Genomic DNA, 15,855 nt, shown 5'->3' with positions numbered 1-15,855 from the left:
GATAATTAATCATTTACACTCAAATATTACCGGTGTCCAAATTCAGGGGCTGCATCCTTCGGAGGACACAAAGGCCAAACCGAAATGAGACAGTCAGACCGATGGACGATTTTTGTGTTGTTTGATTTTTGCCTAGGAACCGTGACAGCAATTTTTCTTCCACAAAAACTTGATATCTTTAAGTCATTTGTTTTAAAACTAAGAGAAAGTGTAGGCTCTCCGTTGGATCGAACATTGGGATTCTTCGAAATGGGAACGGCCAAGGTTCACCTCTGAAGATTTCTTCGCTGAATTAAGACACAGTAATTGTCTATAACCTTTTTCTGTAGGTTTAGTGTATTTTTGTTGCAACTCTGTTATTAAATTAATAATTGCAGCGTATTTCTTCTCAACCCTGTGTATCATCTCCCTCTAGGCTTTTTTTTTTTTTTTTTTTACTTTTGGTTTGTGTGTTTGCTTCTCTGAGAACCATTCAACACGTTCTGTGGAGCAGAAGAACAAAAACAAAAGCTCACTCATAGTAGCACAGTTTTACACACACACAGCACACTTGGAGAGAATGCAAAGACCTCGGGCCCGACACCACCACAACAACAACAACAACAAACAACAACAACGAAACAAAACTGAAAAGAAAGCGGTGTTTTGTGTGAAGTGTCTGAGCTAAGCGGGGAGGGCACGCACAGGGAGGAGAGGGCACTGAAAACAAACCCAGCTTGTTCTCCACATTGTATACATTGCTGTACATGCTAACTCAATGAATATCCTTTGACATTATTTTTTTAGTATAAAAACACATACTGATTTTCATATAAAAAATGGATTTCCTTTTTGCAAAAGAGCATTGTTTCCTCTTCGTCGGCATGTACTGTCTGATGCACGCTGGCGCGGTTATGTGTACAATATTTACATATACAACCGTATAAAAAGATGTATTTCCTCTTGTGTACATGTATTCAAATAAAAACAAATGCATCAGATAGGTTCAATTTGTTGAGAAATATTTCAGAAAGTCCTTTAATATACAACAACAGAGGCTAAGACAGAGAGAGGCTTGGTGGGTGCACCTGACTCATGGAAAGGATGTGACACTTTAACACAACAACACATGGTATAAATAAGTGCTGTGCGCTACTATGAGTGTGGGCAGCATCACAAGCCACTTGGAAAAAGTGTCCAGTTTCCAGATTTTAATTGAATTTTGCCATCTTTTCAAGCTAATGTTAATTTTTTTTTAGAGTCACTTCATTGAATCTCAAGTGTGATTATAGGTCGGTCTGCGAACGTATCAAAGCCTCAGTCAACAGAGAAATGCCTAACAGCCTGTATTCAGAAAGAGCCTTAAAACCAGCCATAAGGACTTCCTGTAACTTTGTGATGCCACAACAAAGCAGACACCAAGCTCTTCCCACCTGGACCTATACCATCCAACACTTGCAGGATTTAGTTTCTCTAAGTATTTTATCTGAAATCTGCTCTATTTTCATTGGATCACTCAAAATTCAGCCAGCCATTCAGAAGAGGGCCTCAGAGCCTCCTCTCTTCCAATTGGCTGACGCCAACCTGTTGTTACTAGAGCTGTATGATGTAAAACTACACTGAGATGTTTTTTGGTTTTTAAAACTAAAAAAGAAATATATCTTTCAATGAATCAACACTTCAAAATAAAAGACAGGAGTTTAAAATATGGACATTTAACCAAGTGATTTGAGCTGCTTCAACAGAACCATAAAACATGTTCATCATGCTTTAGTTGCCACAAGCGTTGGTCAATAAAGCAGAAATCTTTTTTCATACATGAAGCAGTGGCAATCAGACCTCATCAGTGCCATAAATCTGCCGGATAAACTCCACAGGTTTTCATTTAAACATTAAACATGAAAAAAAAGTAACAAGAGGGTTGTAAAATAAAGTGGTAAATTAAAATAAGAAATAAAAAATCAGAGCAATGACACATCCTTTTGCAGAATCAGGCGTAGACAGCAGGATGAGCTAAAGTCGGATGTGGCTGAAGGTCTTTGCATTCGCACAGAGGGAGAGGTTTTGTGAGTGGGATTAAACCAAACTGAAATCAGGGACCATGTTACTTGCTGATGCCAAAGAAAGTCTGTGTGATGTGCTTCTTCTTGCCACAAGTGCATCGACGTAAGGCACAGGCACAGTTCCCCTCTTTCAACAGAGTGGCTCGCATTATAGTTTTTTTTGTCCTTTTTTTTCTCTTTTTCTTTTTTTTTTTTTATAGAAATATCCCAGTGCAAGAAACGAGTAGGGTGACCACCACTGAGGGCTGGGCAGCTCACATTATGACATAAGTTCTATTTCTTCAAGGTTTTCTTGTTTTGTTTTTGAATGTAATTTTCTTCATCTTGAGTTGGAAGTAAGGGTGACACTGTTTTGCCAGGAGGGAAAATTTACGCAGAACAATAAAATAACAGAAAAAAACAACTATCCACTCAATTTAAAGTCAGTGGTTCACACCAGGGCTTCTTCTAACAGATGCTGCTACCATGTTCACGTCATATCAAAATAAGCATGAGAGTGAAGACCCTTCACCAACATAGTAAAAATATTACAACTAGCCACAGTTCCCTATCAGTGGGGCGTCACCAGAAGATTTCCATGTAAGAGGTAATTTGTTGTCACTGTGAAATCAAACATTTCCCACATGTGTTGGGAGACTCATTTGAATAATCAGGGTCGGAGGGGGTAAATGTGATATGATGTGACCATGGCATCATTATATTTCAGCCTAGTAATGTAAATGTTTACTTGGAAATTGTCCCACATTATCACTGACCTGTTTTCATGAAAAAACAAAACAACAAAAGAACATAGTCATACTAACAACACTTAATGCAAAACCCACATAGCACATAGACACCTGGACCTTGTGTGTGTTTTCCACAAATGCAACCTGATCTGACTCACATCAGTAACACTGCTCACTCATTAGGTGCATATAGTCGCCTATAATAACCAGACGGAAATTCTCAATATTTAAGTCGAGGCTAAATGGCAGAGGAGCAAGAGGAGAAGGTGAAGAAAAAGAAGAACATGAACAGAAGGGAGGATTAGGGGAAGGAAGAGGAGGAGTGGGTTAGCAAGGGCTGTGGTTGCCATGGGTGATCACCCTAGTGATTCTGGTACTGAGATGCTCTTGAGGGGGAACATATCAGTGTCTCTTATAGTAAAATCTCTGGAGATTTTCCTTTCAGTTTCTACCAGGAGCAAAAAAGAGTGTGAGTGTGTGTGTGTTTGTGTGCATGTGTAGCTATACTGCATGTATGCATGTGTGTAAGCCAGTGTGTGCGTCTGTATGACTGTTAGGGTCAGACCGATATACCACCAATACTGTCTTTTTTATTAAATATCAGTTTTCGATTCGACATCTGATTTTCAGTTGTATTAAAAAGTTGTTAAAATGCAACACACATTTTTTATTTCGTTTACTGGTGTATTTCAATTCAAAAGCCTAATATGTTTCTAGTGTACTTTGTGTATGAAGAGCTTGGACAGATGTGTATGAGACTCAGGGAGAGGTTTGTGTCCCGTGATGCTCTAAATGCTGTTTTCAAAGGCTTTTCCTCATATAAAATCAAGGGAAAAATATGTTTAGCATTGAAATATCAGCACAAAATATCAACTGTCATCAGCTCCAGTTCAAAGTTTTTTCCCATACTGATCCTTTAAAACATATCGGTTGAGCCTAAACATCAGTCAGTATGAGATTGTGGAGTGTATGCATCAGTGTAGGTACAGTATCTGAGTATCTGTGATTGTTTATCCATCAGCTCTGGCAGTCTCTGTATGTATCTGTGTTTGCTTTGAATCAGTCCTAGAGGCAGGCGATATGTGTACATCTGTCTGTTGTTTTGTTGTCTTTTTTGCCCGTCTTTCCTTCAGGTTATCTCTGTGTTTATTCACATTTTGTAGGCGTCGGCCCTAGACGCAGACGTTGTCATTGATCTGGCAGGTGGAGTCGGTGCCGGCCTGGGACAGGAAAAGCCGCCCATTGGGGCAAACGCAAACCTCATAGACAGTCTGCCTGGTCCCAGAGGACGGGGAGCTGGAGGAGCCCTTTCCCTCTGGCAGCCGCATCAGACGAATCCTCCGGGCATCCAGAGAGATCTGAAGTGGAGGGAAAGAAAACCAGTAAGACTGGAAAACATTGGCAGTTATGAATATTGGAAATCTGGGGTTCCAGTTTGAGGGATGATAAAGTTTTTTGCACAAGATGAGATGCGTCTATGAGATGAGTTGGTGCAAAGTTGCTCCAAGTTTTAGAAATTGAGGAAGACATATTGGTGTAGGCTGGGTAAATTTGTACTTGTCCTAAAGCTGTACTGCTACTTCACTATCGTGAATATGCAGAGATGGCAGGGAAACAGCAGAGTTGAGGAGTTTTTGTTTCAGTCTGAGCTGATTCAACTGCTCTGTAACAAACAAGAACATGCATGCAACGGAAGAAACATAAATACATCATTATGATCAATCTAAAAAAATATTTATTTATTTGGACTCCCATTGTCCCCTATGGCAACTACTCTTAAAACTATTTCCTTTCCTTTGAAAATATAGTAATGAGAATGCTGCATTCATGGCGTCTATAGTGTTGAAGGGTGTGCTCTGTACTGTATGGTGTGCACAAAATGCGACAGTGTTGCGTCATTCGGGAGAGAAATTCTAAACCTTTTTTTAAATAGCTACCAGGTGGTTTGTTGACCCATAACCAAAGTTTCTCCAAATATCCACAGTAGTGAAATTATGATGTTTTTAAAATATTCTGCTGATGCTGAGAAAATGAGACCTTGTCCGGTGGACTCTCTCTGCTGATTCTCAGGCCTTTCCTCTCGACTCCATGAGCAATAAAAAGTAAGTAGAACTCCAGACGATTCCTTCAACTACACACCCACACACAGACACTCATCTACTCCCCTCAACCTCATGCTGATTGGAACAAACTGACTTTCTATCTCTGCACAGACACAAAGCACTGCTGCATGAATCCCATCTCTCAGCCCTCCCCTGCCCTCCCTCCTCCCGGCCTCTCGGGGCTCATATGGAGCCGGTGTTTCACTGGCCGGGGGGAGGAGGAGCTCTCTAGCCATAAAAAAGGTAAAGGAGCCATTACCAGGCGCCTTGGGGAGGCATTGCCATCAAATGACCTGGAACACTTTTAAAGCAGAGTCTCAGCTGACTTCCTCAGACAGCTGCTGCTGAACAAATCTTTCACCAGGAGGGGTGGATGATGTGACACACTAAGAGCACCTGTGTGTAAGAGAGGGGATGGCTGATCTTTGTGTGTAAAGAGAGCAGATTGCATGTGTGTGAATGTGTGAATGTGAAGGACAAAAGTACAAATGGCTTTGGCAGGTAGAAGTCACTGTTTTAGCTTTTACTGTGAGGCTGATGCAAATACTCCCCAGAGAATATCCACCTTAATGTGGTCGAGTGGTCGGCTGTGGGGGCCTTGAGCCCCCAGTTGGGTCTCCCAAGGCAAATTGATCCCAGGGAGAGGCCAATCCTCATCACGGTATCACCTTGCCCAGATAAAACAAATCAGGAGACCCTTCTGGGCCAAGGGGAGGAGCATCTAATGGTCTGGTCAGGGAAGGCCTGAGGAATGACATGGTGCCACAGCCCTATGGGCTCATCACCTGCAAGGGGGAGGCACTGGGATGGGGTGCAGGCCAAGTCAGGAACTTGCTGATGCAAGTGTTTCATACACCAAGCATACAAAACCAAAACCTAAACCTAAACCTAAACCTAAACCTAAACCTAAACCGTTACCTAAACCTGTACTCAGGGAGCTGGGGATTCGACTTTGGCTTGACTGTTAGGTCCTCAACTTCCATCCCCAGGGAGGTTGGGGACATTGGAATTTGAATCGACCAACTTCAAATCTGGTGGTGGTGAAGGTAAAGGCCATTTGGGCTTGACTCACCAAGGGGTCTCATGAGGCAGATGAGTAGGGACAATCATGGCGACGCTCGTGGAGGCCATGGAGGAGGACTTTTTGTCACCCATGAGGAAATTCTGTCAAACCACCCAGTGTCTTATTAAGCAAAAGTTGGGCTCATCCAAGAGAGGATATGGATGATGATGATGATGATGATGATGATGATGATGATGATGATGGAATTGTGGAAGAAACACTTTAAGGAACCAGACCAACACGTCCTCTGAGGAAAAGCCATAGTTTGAAGACTTGGGGGAAGCTTCACTTACATCTCTGAGTCTCTAAGTTGAGAAGCTTCCAAGTGGTGAGGTTGGGGATGAGTTGGACTACATAAGAATCTGTGACCTTGTTTGTCAATGAACTTTCAGTTTGACACCAACAAGAAATCACACTCCTAGGGCCTTAGGCATCCTTTACATATAATTGATTGTATCTTACTTTATATTGAGCTGGTACCACTTACAGGAAATCCTTTTATCAGTGCATCCGACCGTGGTATAAATACAGACTCTGTTCAGTGCATTGTTCTCTCGTTAAATCAAACTGAATTTGTTGAATAGGGCGAAGATACTCTTTAGGTGCGTGGGTTACTTGACTGTGAGCGGCTTCAAGAATCCACTGTTTCATTGTCGTCACAAGTGTGTATGAGTCTATTTTTGTATCAGCCTTATGTGGTTTGTGGGCGTCTAATGACCAAAACCTTCCTGTAATTGCAGTGGCAGTGCCGTGTGTGTGTATGTGTGTGTGTGTGTGTGTGTGTGTGTGAGAGAGAGGTTTGACAAATGGACATTTGCAACACTAATGGAGTGTGGGACCGTGATTCTAATTATATGAATTGACCATGGTGAGTTCAACAGCCTCATTCTCGACCACACACCCGTGAAAACTGCGAGAGGATGTGATGCAGGCGTGGCTTCAGACCACTGCTGTAGTTACTTTTAATTGGACTAAACTGAATCCAAGGGCACCTTCCCGAGCCCCTCCCACCCCTCCTCTCTCTCTCACACACACACACACACACACACACACACACACACACACACACGCTCTCTCGCACTTGCCTCATATCAGCAGCCTGTCTTAATGTATGAAACTGTTTTTGTGGGAAACTTTCAAACACTTTCTTCTCCCTAATCCTCCTTCGTTGATTTTAACAGATCTGACATGACACGACTGGTGCAACCTAAGGAGGGAAATCCTTTTATCAGCGCAGCCGACCGTGATGAATGCGAAGACTGATGTGTGTAACGAATCAGGGGCTGGTTGGAGGAATTTAGGAGCAGGGAGGAAGGGATAAAAGAAGAAGGGAGTAGCAGCAGGAGGATGAGCAAATGGGGGAAAAAGATGGTAAATAAGCAAAGTTACAGACAGAAGGGGGTCAGAGGAACGAGGAGAATGGAGAAAGGGAAGGACTGGAGGAAGGATGGATGGACAAGTTGTTACAGAAAGAATATTAAAGAGGAAAAACAATCAACTTCCTGAGAGATTAGAGGACAAAACAGATTCTGGTGGACGGCCAGTTTGTGGGAAATTGCCACCGGCCAATAGCAAACTGCTGGTCTGTGTTGGCTGAGGGAGCTGACTATTGTTTGGATTGTTATTTGCTAAAAATAAGTCTGGACAGGAGAAACAGTGCTTAATTGAGATGGAGCACACACACAAACCCCCCAAGTCCATCCCCCCTTGTCAGCCATAATGGCACGAGGAGGAGAAAAGTTAATTTCAGAGTGGGAGGTTTGTACTGTAGAAAGTGTCTGAAGTAACATGACTGCACCAAACATAGGGGATTATTTCTTAAGAAGAAATGAAACAGGATGTTTCAGCCTGATCTCCTTCACCACTCAAATAAACAACTTAATGAAGGGTTTGATTTTAATACAATGTGGGCTGAGACTGGTGCTGGTAATTAGCCTTCATTTAAAAAGATGATTACATCCTTCACAGTGTTACTACTCTGTTAATAACTTTTTCACAGCAATCACTCTGACACATCAAACTGTCTGTTCATCATATTTTATACAAGATGTGCGTCAGAACGTAGAGGTTACAGGTCAGAGGTCAGTGGTTTGATTCCCAACTCCTCCAGTCTCCCTATCTACGTGTCCTCTGATTTCCTCAAATTAACCAATGGTGAATGATTGTGTGAATGGGTGAGAGGTGAGTCAAGTCTAGTCCGGTCCATTTACTATTTGTCTTATTTGGAAGGAAAACCCTTGAACTTGTTTGAAAATAAGATAAGATAAATACATCTGTTAAATATCAAATCTAATTTTACTGAGAATATAGATGATGAGTGGTTGATGTCTCATTATTATTTATTTTTTACCATTCCTCTTGATTAAAGAGCAGTCCCAGTTTTCACCTGTCAGATTGTGCAATTTCTTACAATGTTTGCTTTTTTCATCGAACTGGATGTTTGATGGATAGATTACTTTATAAATGCCCAGAGGGAAATTGTCAACTGAATAAAAATACATTAAAATACTGTAAAAATACAAATAACATAGTAGATGAATATAAATGACAGTAAGAGGGCGAGTGTTTAAATACATTTTAGATAATTATAGACTAAAGTCTGATTCCATGAGGTTTAACGGTTGATTATGCAGTGAGGTTGCATGAGTCTGTGTTGAATATGGAAATATTTTTTCTATGGTTTCTGTCACAGTCTCAACCATCTAAATGAGTTAGTTCAGTCTGTTGCCATCATTTAGTTATGATACCTCAGAATAATTACTGAGATCTGAAAACAATCAGGTTCAACATGGCAAGAAAAACAGCAATGGTAGTTTCAGGTGAGAGTAGTTCAAATTTGAAGCAGGTTTTGGTAAGAATTTCAACAATTTATATTTGTTTTCTCCTCCACATTCATTTGGCAACCACTTGGTTTATCATCGGTTTAATCAATTCGACTCTCTGTGTCATCTTAGTGTTGCCAGATCTCAGCAGTTGGCTTGGGGAGTACATTGAAACTATCATTAACGCCCAAGTTGGACCAGAAACCAAAATTAGCAATATGTTCATTTGCGCTGTGGTCTCACACACCTCTCCATCTTTGGACTCCAGTCTCAGCTCGTTCCTGCAGATGGCCTGGATGTCTCCGGCCTCAGCCAGGATCTGGATGCCTTTAGGAGCCTCCATCAGCAGGGAGCGAGTGGGAGACTCCAGCCTGGGAACACAAAGAGGCAGAGCAGCTCTGTTAGTGATCACTGCCACTGCTGAAGGTTTGGATGAGTGAGAAATTAATGAAAACACAAGATAAGATTGATAGATAGAACAACATGAGGAAGAAGTAAAACTGTATCCCAATAGTTTCCTCACTCACATGAAGTCTTTTTTAAAAATATATACGTATATATGGATTTGATTGTCTCTCAGCTTAATTAAAATCTAAAAGGATAAAAATGAAGTCACGAATGTGAAGCTTCCTGTTCTTTTTTTTTTTTTAGAAATCTATTTCCCTCACACTTTGAAAACCAGAGCAGAAGAACTTTTCTCAATTGTATCACTTTCATCAGGAACACTATGAACTCTTCAGATACAGAGAACCAGTTCCTCTGTTGTTGAAAATCAACATCTGATTGATCAGGTATGTGAATGATAAAGGTATGCAAGATCAATTTTTGGTACAGTCATTCAGTCAAATCATAACCACTGATCACCTCGACAGAAATAACTGATGATTTATTTACTATACTGATTCTATTAGTGGATGACAATAAATAGACTGTGGTTTACTGAGGGCTGCACTATCCTCCTTACAGACCTCTCAATCATATCACTGTTCAGTTAAAATAGGCCTTGACCTACAGAGTTTTTGTAGATGGGATTAGAAACAGAGGAGACCTTGCTACAGCCAAGAAAAATAATGACCTGAAAAATGGGTGCATTCAGAAAAACGGGTGCAAATGTTTACAACCAATGACACCGGTGGTTATAAATTGCTGACACACTGTATCTGTTTTTTGTTTGTGAGAAGCTTTTGTCATGTCTGAATTTGATGTTGCAGCTGTTCTGAGTGATGAAGCATTTTAGCAGTTAAAGAGCCAGGTATTTGCCTCAGGAGCTGGTGGAGACCAAACACAGTGGTAAAAGAGGAGTGTGGTTGTAGACAGAGACGATCACCAAAAGAATGAATGATCATGATGCTTTACTAACATCCGGATTTAAAACGTACTGCTTAACAGAAAGGTGATCACATATCAGTTTTTAAAACTAGTTTTCACTGCCCCATAGTGATAAAAAATGAATTCATTCAGGTTCATTAAACAATGACCAACCTTCACCCTTGTGAGGACCCTGCAGCAGTTGTGTTCATACTCTGAACGTAACACTGCGTCATAAATGTCTCAACCCTCAACCATAGCTTAAAACCTTAACCCTAAATCATCCAGACCCTTAAACAGCCACAAGTAGACAACACCTCCACATTTCAAGAGCTACCACCATGAGTGGAGTGTAAATTGAATGGATCTGACACTTTTAACAGTGCCCACCTGGGCGCTGTGGCTGCTTACAAATGTCAGTGGTGAGGATTAAAAATCAGCCCACTCCTCTTCACATCTTGACAAAACCACTCAGAGCCACAAGCTGATCTTTACAGGAAGCAGCAAAAGTGTCAGAATGCTTCAGTAGATCCAGACTTGTGGGGGAGGTCTCTGTAGACTTCCTGTCTTCCTGTCACCATGGCAGTTTGTGCATAAAATACATGATATTTCCACTACAGGGTTTTCATTGATATCGCACTGTATTCAGCTGGAGGACGCTGAGCTTTTTGTTTTGAATGAGCAGAAGCTATTAAATGTCCTGTTTATATGTACAGATATCATCAGCATTGTGTTCTGGGTTGATGTGAGCTTCTGAATGGCCTATCCAGCAATCTGTTATCTCACGCTTGAAAGTTGAAGCAGAAATTAAACAGTGGAGGCTTCTTTATTTTCACATACAGTAACAGACCCAGATGTCTCCCATTCTTGATAAGTCAAAGACCACTAAAATGCTGCTTACTGAAAATTCCCATTCTGCAGTTTTCTGTTAATTATACACAGAGAAACATCTATTCAATCATTTATGATAATCACCACCAACTTTTTTTTTTTTTTTTTTTAAGTATATTTTTTGGTGTTTTTGCCTTTATTTGATAGCACATAGTGAGATAGACAGGAAAGGGGGAGGCAGAGAGAGGGGGAATGACATGCAGGAAAGGTCTGCCCGATGCGGGATTCAAACCGGGGACGCCTGCGTTGACGACTGCAGCCTCTATATGGGGCGGCCACCTTAATCAATGCGCCACGCACCGCCCCATCACCACCAACTTAACAATTATTTAATATGATAGTAATCATGTTTTTCTGTTGGTTTGCTGGAAAGCTCTAAACACAGCGATATTCACTAGGCTCAAGAAGAATCTGAATTAACCTGCTAATATATTTTATCATATCTTTACGGAGGATAGTCTTTATCTCGAACACCATATTTAGTGGTGGATGCAGCAGAATGTAAAGCCTGGGGTGAGTGAGGTTTTTATAGTAAACTGCTCTCCTTAAATATTAATGTAATTAGTGTTTTACCAAAGATAAAAAGAAAAGTTATTGTATTGTGTATTGTGTTAACTGCAAAGAAACAATTGATTTGTTAAATAGTGTATGTCCGTAAAAACACATTGGAAAAGGCTTAGGCCAACACTAAATACAGTGTATTGTTACATCGGGACCACAACATAATGTTTATGCACAAAAATATATATTTGTGGTTTTAACAATCCAGTGTAATTTTACATATCCTCTCTCAGGTTCCTCTAGAGCTCTATAGTCACAACAGGTCAGTGTCAGCCAATCAGAAAGAGAAGGTTCTCAGCCTCTTTTCTGATTGACTGAATGTTTTCGGAGTGGGCAATACAAAGATTTCAGGTAAAACACTCTGGCACTAAATTCTGCAAGCGTTGGATGGTGGGTCCAAGTGGGCAGGGTTTGGTGACTGCAATGTTGTTGTGACACCACAAAATAACACAAGTCCTTAAAAGCTGGTTTTAAGGCTCAGTTTCTGAATACCAGCTGTGTGCATTTGTCTACATGTATGAACTGATGCTTTGATATTTTAACAGTATTAACAAAGAAGGCAAGGCAAGGCAAGGCAATTTTATTTGTATAGCCCGTTTTTACAAACAGTTTGTCTCAAAGGGCTTTACATGGCATCGTAACAACAGCCTCTGTCCTTAGACCCTCAAAAGAAGTATTTTATAATCACACTATACATGCATGCCTACCTTTATGGGACCTTAGAATTGTTCTGTTTTGATTTTCCCCGCTCTCTTTATTAAAGAGTACATTTGTAAAAAGCCTGCACAATCATATAATAAAAAGATCATTGAGCTAGCAACACATAATAGCATCTAATTTTATATAAACACTTTAGCTGGAACCAACAACATAGTAGATTTAGTGCAACTGACCACAAAATGTCTTTTCCCTAAATTTGAAAAAAATATTGAGGTTGAGCACAGACGGGTTTCATGTCTCTCAAGAAGGAAGCTGTCATTCTCCAAGAGAACAGTCTCAAGTTGTATCACTCAGGGGGAAACCACTCACAGTGTTTATAGTTATTTTAAAAGTGTGTTTTAGTAGTACCTCTGGGAGAAAACAGCCGGATCACTGGCAGAGGTAATTTGTGTTTGAAACCCCCTGTACAGTAAAGTTTGATGTGAACTATAAAGGAAAAATGACACTCCTGTGGAGCTTTTCCTTTAAGGGGACCGGTGAGAGTGGGACTAACAAGGTGCCAGTATGAACAACAATGTAGTGTATTTTGTTAATGATGAGCTGCTTGAGCCGACAGGATGGCAGGAGGGAGGAGATGACACCTGAAAGCATCGCAAAGAAAAAAAGTCCACTGATTACAAGAGAGGGCAAGTTTCCAAATTAAAACTCTCATCTCTTGCGCATTAACCCTTTGCTCTTAGTCCACGAGGGTTAAGTCTGAACATGTATTAATTACTGTGTTTGTAATAGGGAGATTAATCAAATACATATCATCTAATGCCTCGTTGCTGTGTGCTTGATTTTCAGTGCTGGGTCTTTCAGAGTCTTTATGATAAGACAATTTAAAACAAGTGCCCAATTAAATTAGATTAATTCCTGACACCCAGGTTTTCAAGCATCATTCCCTTCAAATACCACCAATCACCCAGTTTTGTTTTTTGTGTTTCAGCCTCCATCAACAACTGACACTATCTATTAGTATTCCTGCTAACTGATGCTCTCAGGGGGCAAATAAAAAGAGCTTAGAGCCAGCACAATTTAAACTGTTGTATCTGGACATTAAGTGAACACAGATGAGACTTTAATCTTGCACTTTGCAAAACAAGGGAGTAAAAATTGATCCTGTGGATGTTGTGCAGCGAATACTAAAAGTCTTAAATCTGGCTCTGAATCTGAGGGCCTAAGAACAAAAGCCCCAACACCGCTCTTACTTCTCTAACCTCTCATTAGAAGTGGATGGTGAAGTACAGTGGTGAATGTCTTTAAACACCTGATTTTATGGATACTGCTCCATCCTCCTCTGATTTTAATGTCAGTCTTTTGACTTAAAGCAGAAGTAAGCGATCCGGTCGTTTTGGCTAATGCTGCGTTCCAGGTAGGCTTTTGAAACCGTAAATTACAACTTACGACTTTGTAGCGTTTCAGGCAACCCACTCGTGTTTTTCCGACCTGTTTTACCTGTGAAAGTGCACTATAACGGCCACTCGTAACTTCCGACCCGTGAACTCGTACCAGATCGAACTGGTACGACTTCACAGGTCGGAAAAACACGAGTTACGAGTTTCCTTGAACGCACCATAACAGTCCTCGTCCCTACGTCGCCACATTCACGGCGTCCCTTGGCTGCACACACAGCCCTGCATGCCGTTCTCTCTCCTTATTGGATAAAAACTGTAGGATACGATAAATGTTTTCTCCTCGGCTCAGAGCAGAGCAGAGTGACTGACAGACCCGTGTTTCGGTCCAAACACTCTATGTAAGTGATTGCTGTCGGAAGATATAACTATTTAAGACTTATATTAACACAAATATATCACTTACTTCTGCTTTAAGAGAGCTTATTTCCCATCATGAAATGATGTACAGGTAACTCACCAGCTACACATATTAATCAACTACTCCTTTGGAGTCGTCCCTTTGTAACCAATTATATGGAACCAAATACTTCACAAACAGGGGTGGATTCTCTTTTTTGGTGACTTTCATTAATCTACTGTAGATCACAGTTATCCAAGAGAGGTTGAATCAAGGGCAACTTGACCTAGTTGTGGATACTGGAAGATGTTTCGTCTCTAATCCATGAGGCTTACTTCGTTTTCTAATGCCTCTTGGATGAGAGGTGAAACGTCTGCTGGTGTCAACAATCAAGATCTATTCTCAGTTCAACTAACGGGACCGGCTTAGGGCTTAATCACATACATAAACATGTGTTTTTAAGGCATTTGCATTTGAAAAGATGATCAGTGAGGTTGACCTTGCAATCAAATTGACTACAGATTGTAATAAACCTTCATCTGTCAGATATGCATAGCCCTTAAAGAGGGATACAAACCTGTGAAGTTTGTTGGCTACATGAATGGTTTCTTCAGGGCCACAGTTGGTGTTTCTCTACTGCAAATATAGCCCTCTGCGTTGTGTTTACGGACTGCCCCAGGTGGGGTTCAACCCTGGTCTCCCGCACGGCGGGCGACGATGCAAACCGTTGAGCCAAGAGGTCAATGACCGCTTGGCAGTTGGGTTTGCACGTCCTTTATGGGTGATTGAGTGCACCCGGACCCTCCGTTACACAAATACACCAAAACAGAGAGTGAAGCTGCTTCAACATACAGTAGCAAAATGTATTTCAGCAGGTGCTGCTGAGAGTCACCTTCAAGTGCCCACAATCCCTATTGCACAGCAATTTTAGAACAGCCTGTAGAGCAACAAGACTAAAATTGATGGTTCTAGGTCAAAGGTTTGTGTAGAAAACGACATGATACAACTGCAACTGATATTTGTCCAGTGATCAAATTAGGTGGCTCGAGGTCAACGATCTTGATTCTTCACCCTGACAAAGAATCAACAAAGGGACAACGCAAAGAATCCTCTCCAGGTGTGTAGTGTTTGTGGATGTGAAGTAAAACAATTCACCCCAGCATCACTCCTTCTGAAAGCCTTCTACCTCTCTCAATCTCCCCCTTTCTCCCCAGAGTTAGGTAATGAAATATTTCTCTTCCATGATTTTATTACTTTCATTTCCTCTGATCTTTCCTCATTTCCTTTGGTTTCCCTTCCAACTTTGTCTCCATTTCTTTTACTTTTATTTCCATCTCACTCAAATAAAAAACAGTTTTTAATACTGAATGTTGATTTAACAAAGAAACTGTCACCTACAGGTGATTAAGTAAACTTACCGTCGCCGTACTGAATTTAAGCAAGTCAAATTTGAGTCCACTGTTTTGATATTATATTCCATCGTCTATTTTTATTTTGTCACCTACTTCATGGCCTGCACAACTTCATTTCCCCATTGATCAATAAAGTTCCATCTTGTTCTCTTTCAGGTTTTCTATTCCACTGTTGTACATCCTCTTATCCTTTCTCTTTTCTTGGCAGCCCTTCATATCTACAACTAGGATCAAAGGTTAATAACTTTTCACGCTTCCTCCTCATATCGCCTGCTGTCAGATAATAACGGAAATGATTGGAGGTTTTTGACACAAACAGAAATTGTAAACTTGCAGGGTCTGAGGCGCGTGGGCAGCGCCCATACTTTCCCTTTTTTCTGCAGGCGACTCCTTTGTCCTTGGCGAGGACGGCTCCTTTAAATCATTTGCCACAGTTTTTCGCATGGTGTGAACACAGTGTTCAGGGCAGTTT

The 15,855-nt window shown here is 41.0% G+C and overlaps 1 protein-coding gene across 1 annotated transcript in view; it reads right to left on the bottom strand.

The window, feature by feature from the left end:
• Nucleotides 1–1,585: 1,585 nt before the first annotated feature.
• The window catches only part of sgcd (sarcoglycan, delta (dystrophin-associated glycoprotein)), a 172,669-nt gene continuing 158,399 nt past the window's right edge, over nucleotides 1,586–15,855 (bottom strand). Inside the window, exons 7-8 of the mRNA XM_083986303.1 lie at nucleotides 9,005–9,128; nucleotides 1,586–4,128 (exon numbers count right to left, since the gene is read on the bottom strand). Coding sequence (XP_083842429.1) covers nucleotides 3,943–4,128; nucleotides 9,005–9,128 — 310 coding nt within the window. The 3' untranslated portion in view covers nucleotides 1,586–3,942. The remainder of the gene's footprint in view (nucleotides 4,129–9,004; nucleotides 9,129–15,855) is intronic.

Source organism: Trachurus trachurus (genome assembly GCF_905171665.1).
Source record: "Trachurus trachurus genome assembly, chromosome: 14".
Classification (NCBI taxonomy): domain Eukaryota; kingdom Metazoa; phylum Chordata; class Actinopteri; order Carangiformes; family Carangidae; genus Trachurus; species Trachurus trachurus.
The sequence above is the reverse complement of the archived record's forward strand: the minus strand, read 5'-3'. Positions and strand labels throughout refer to the sequence as shown.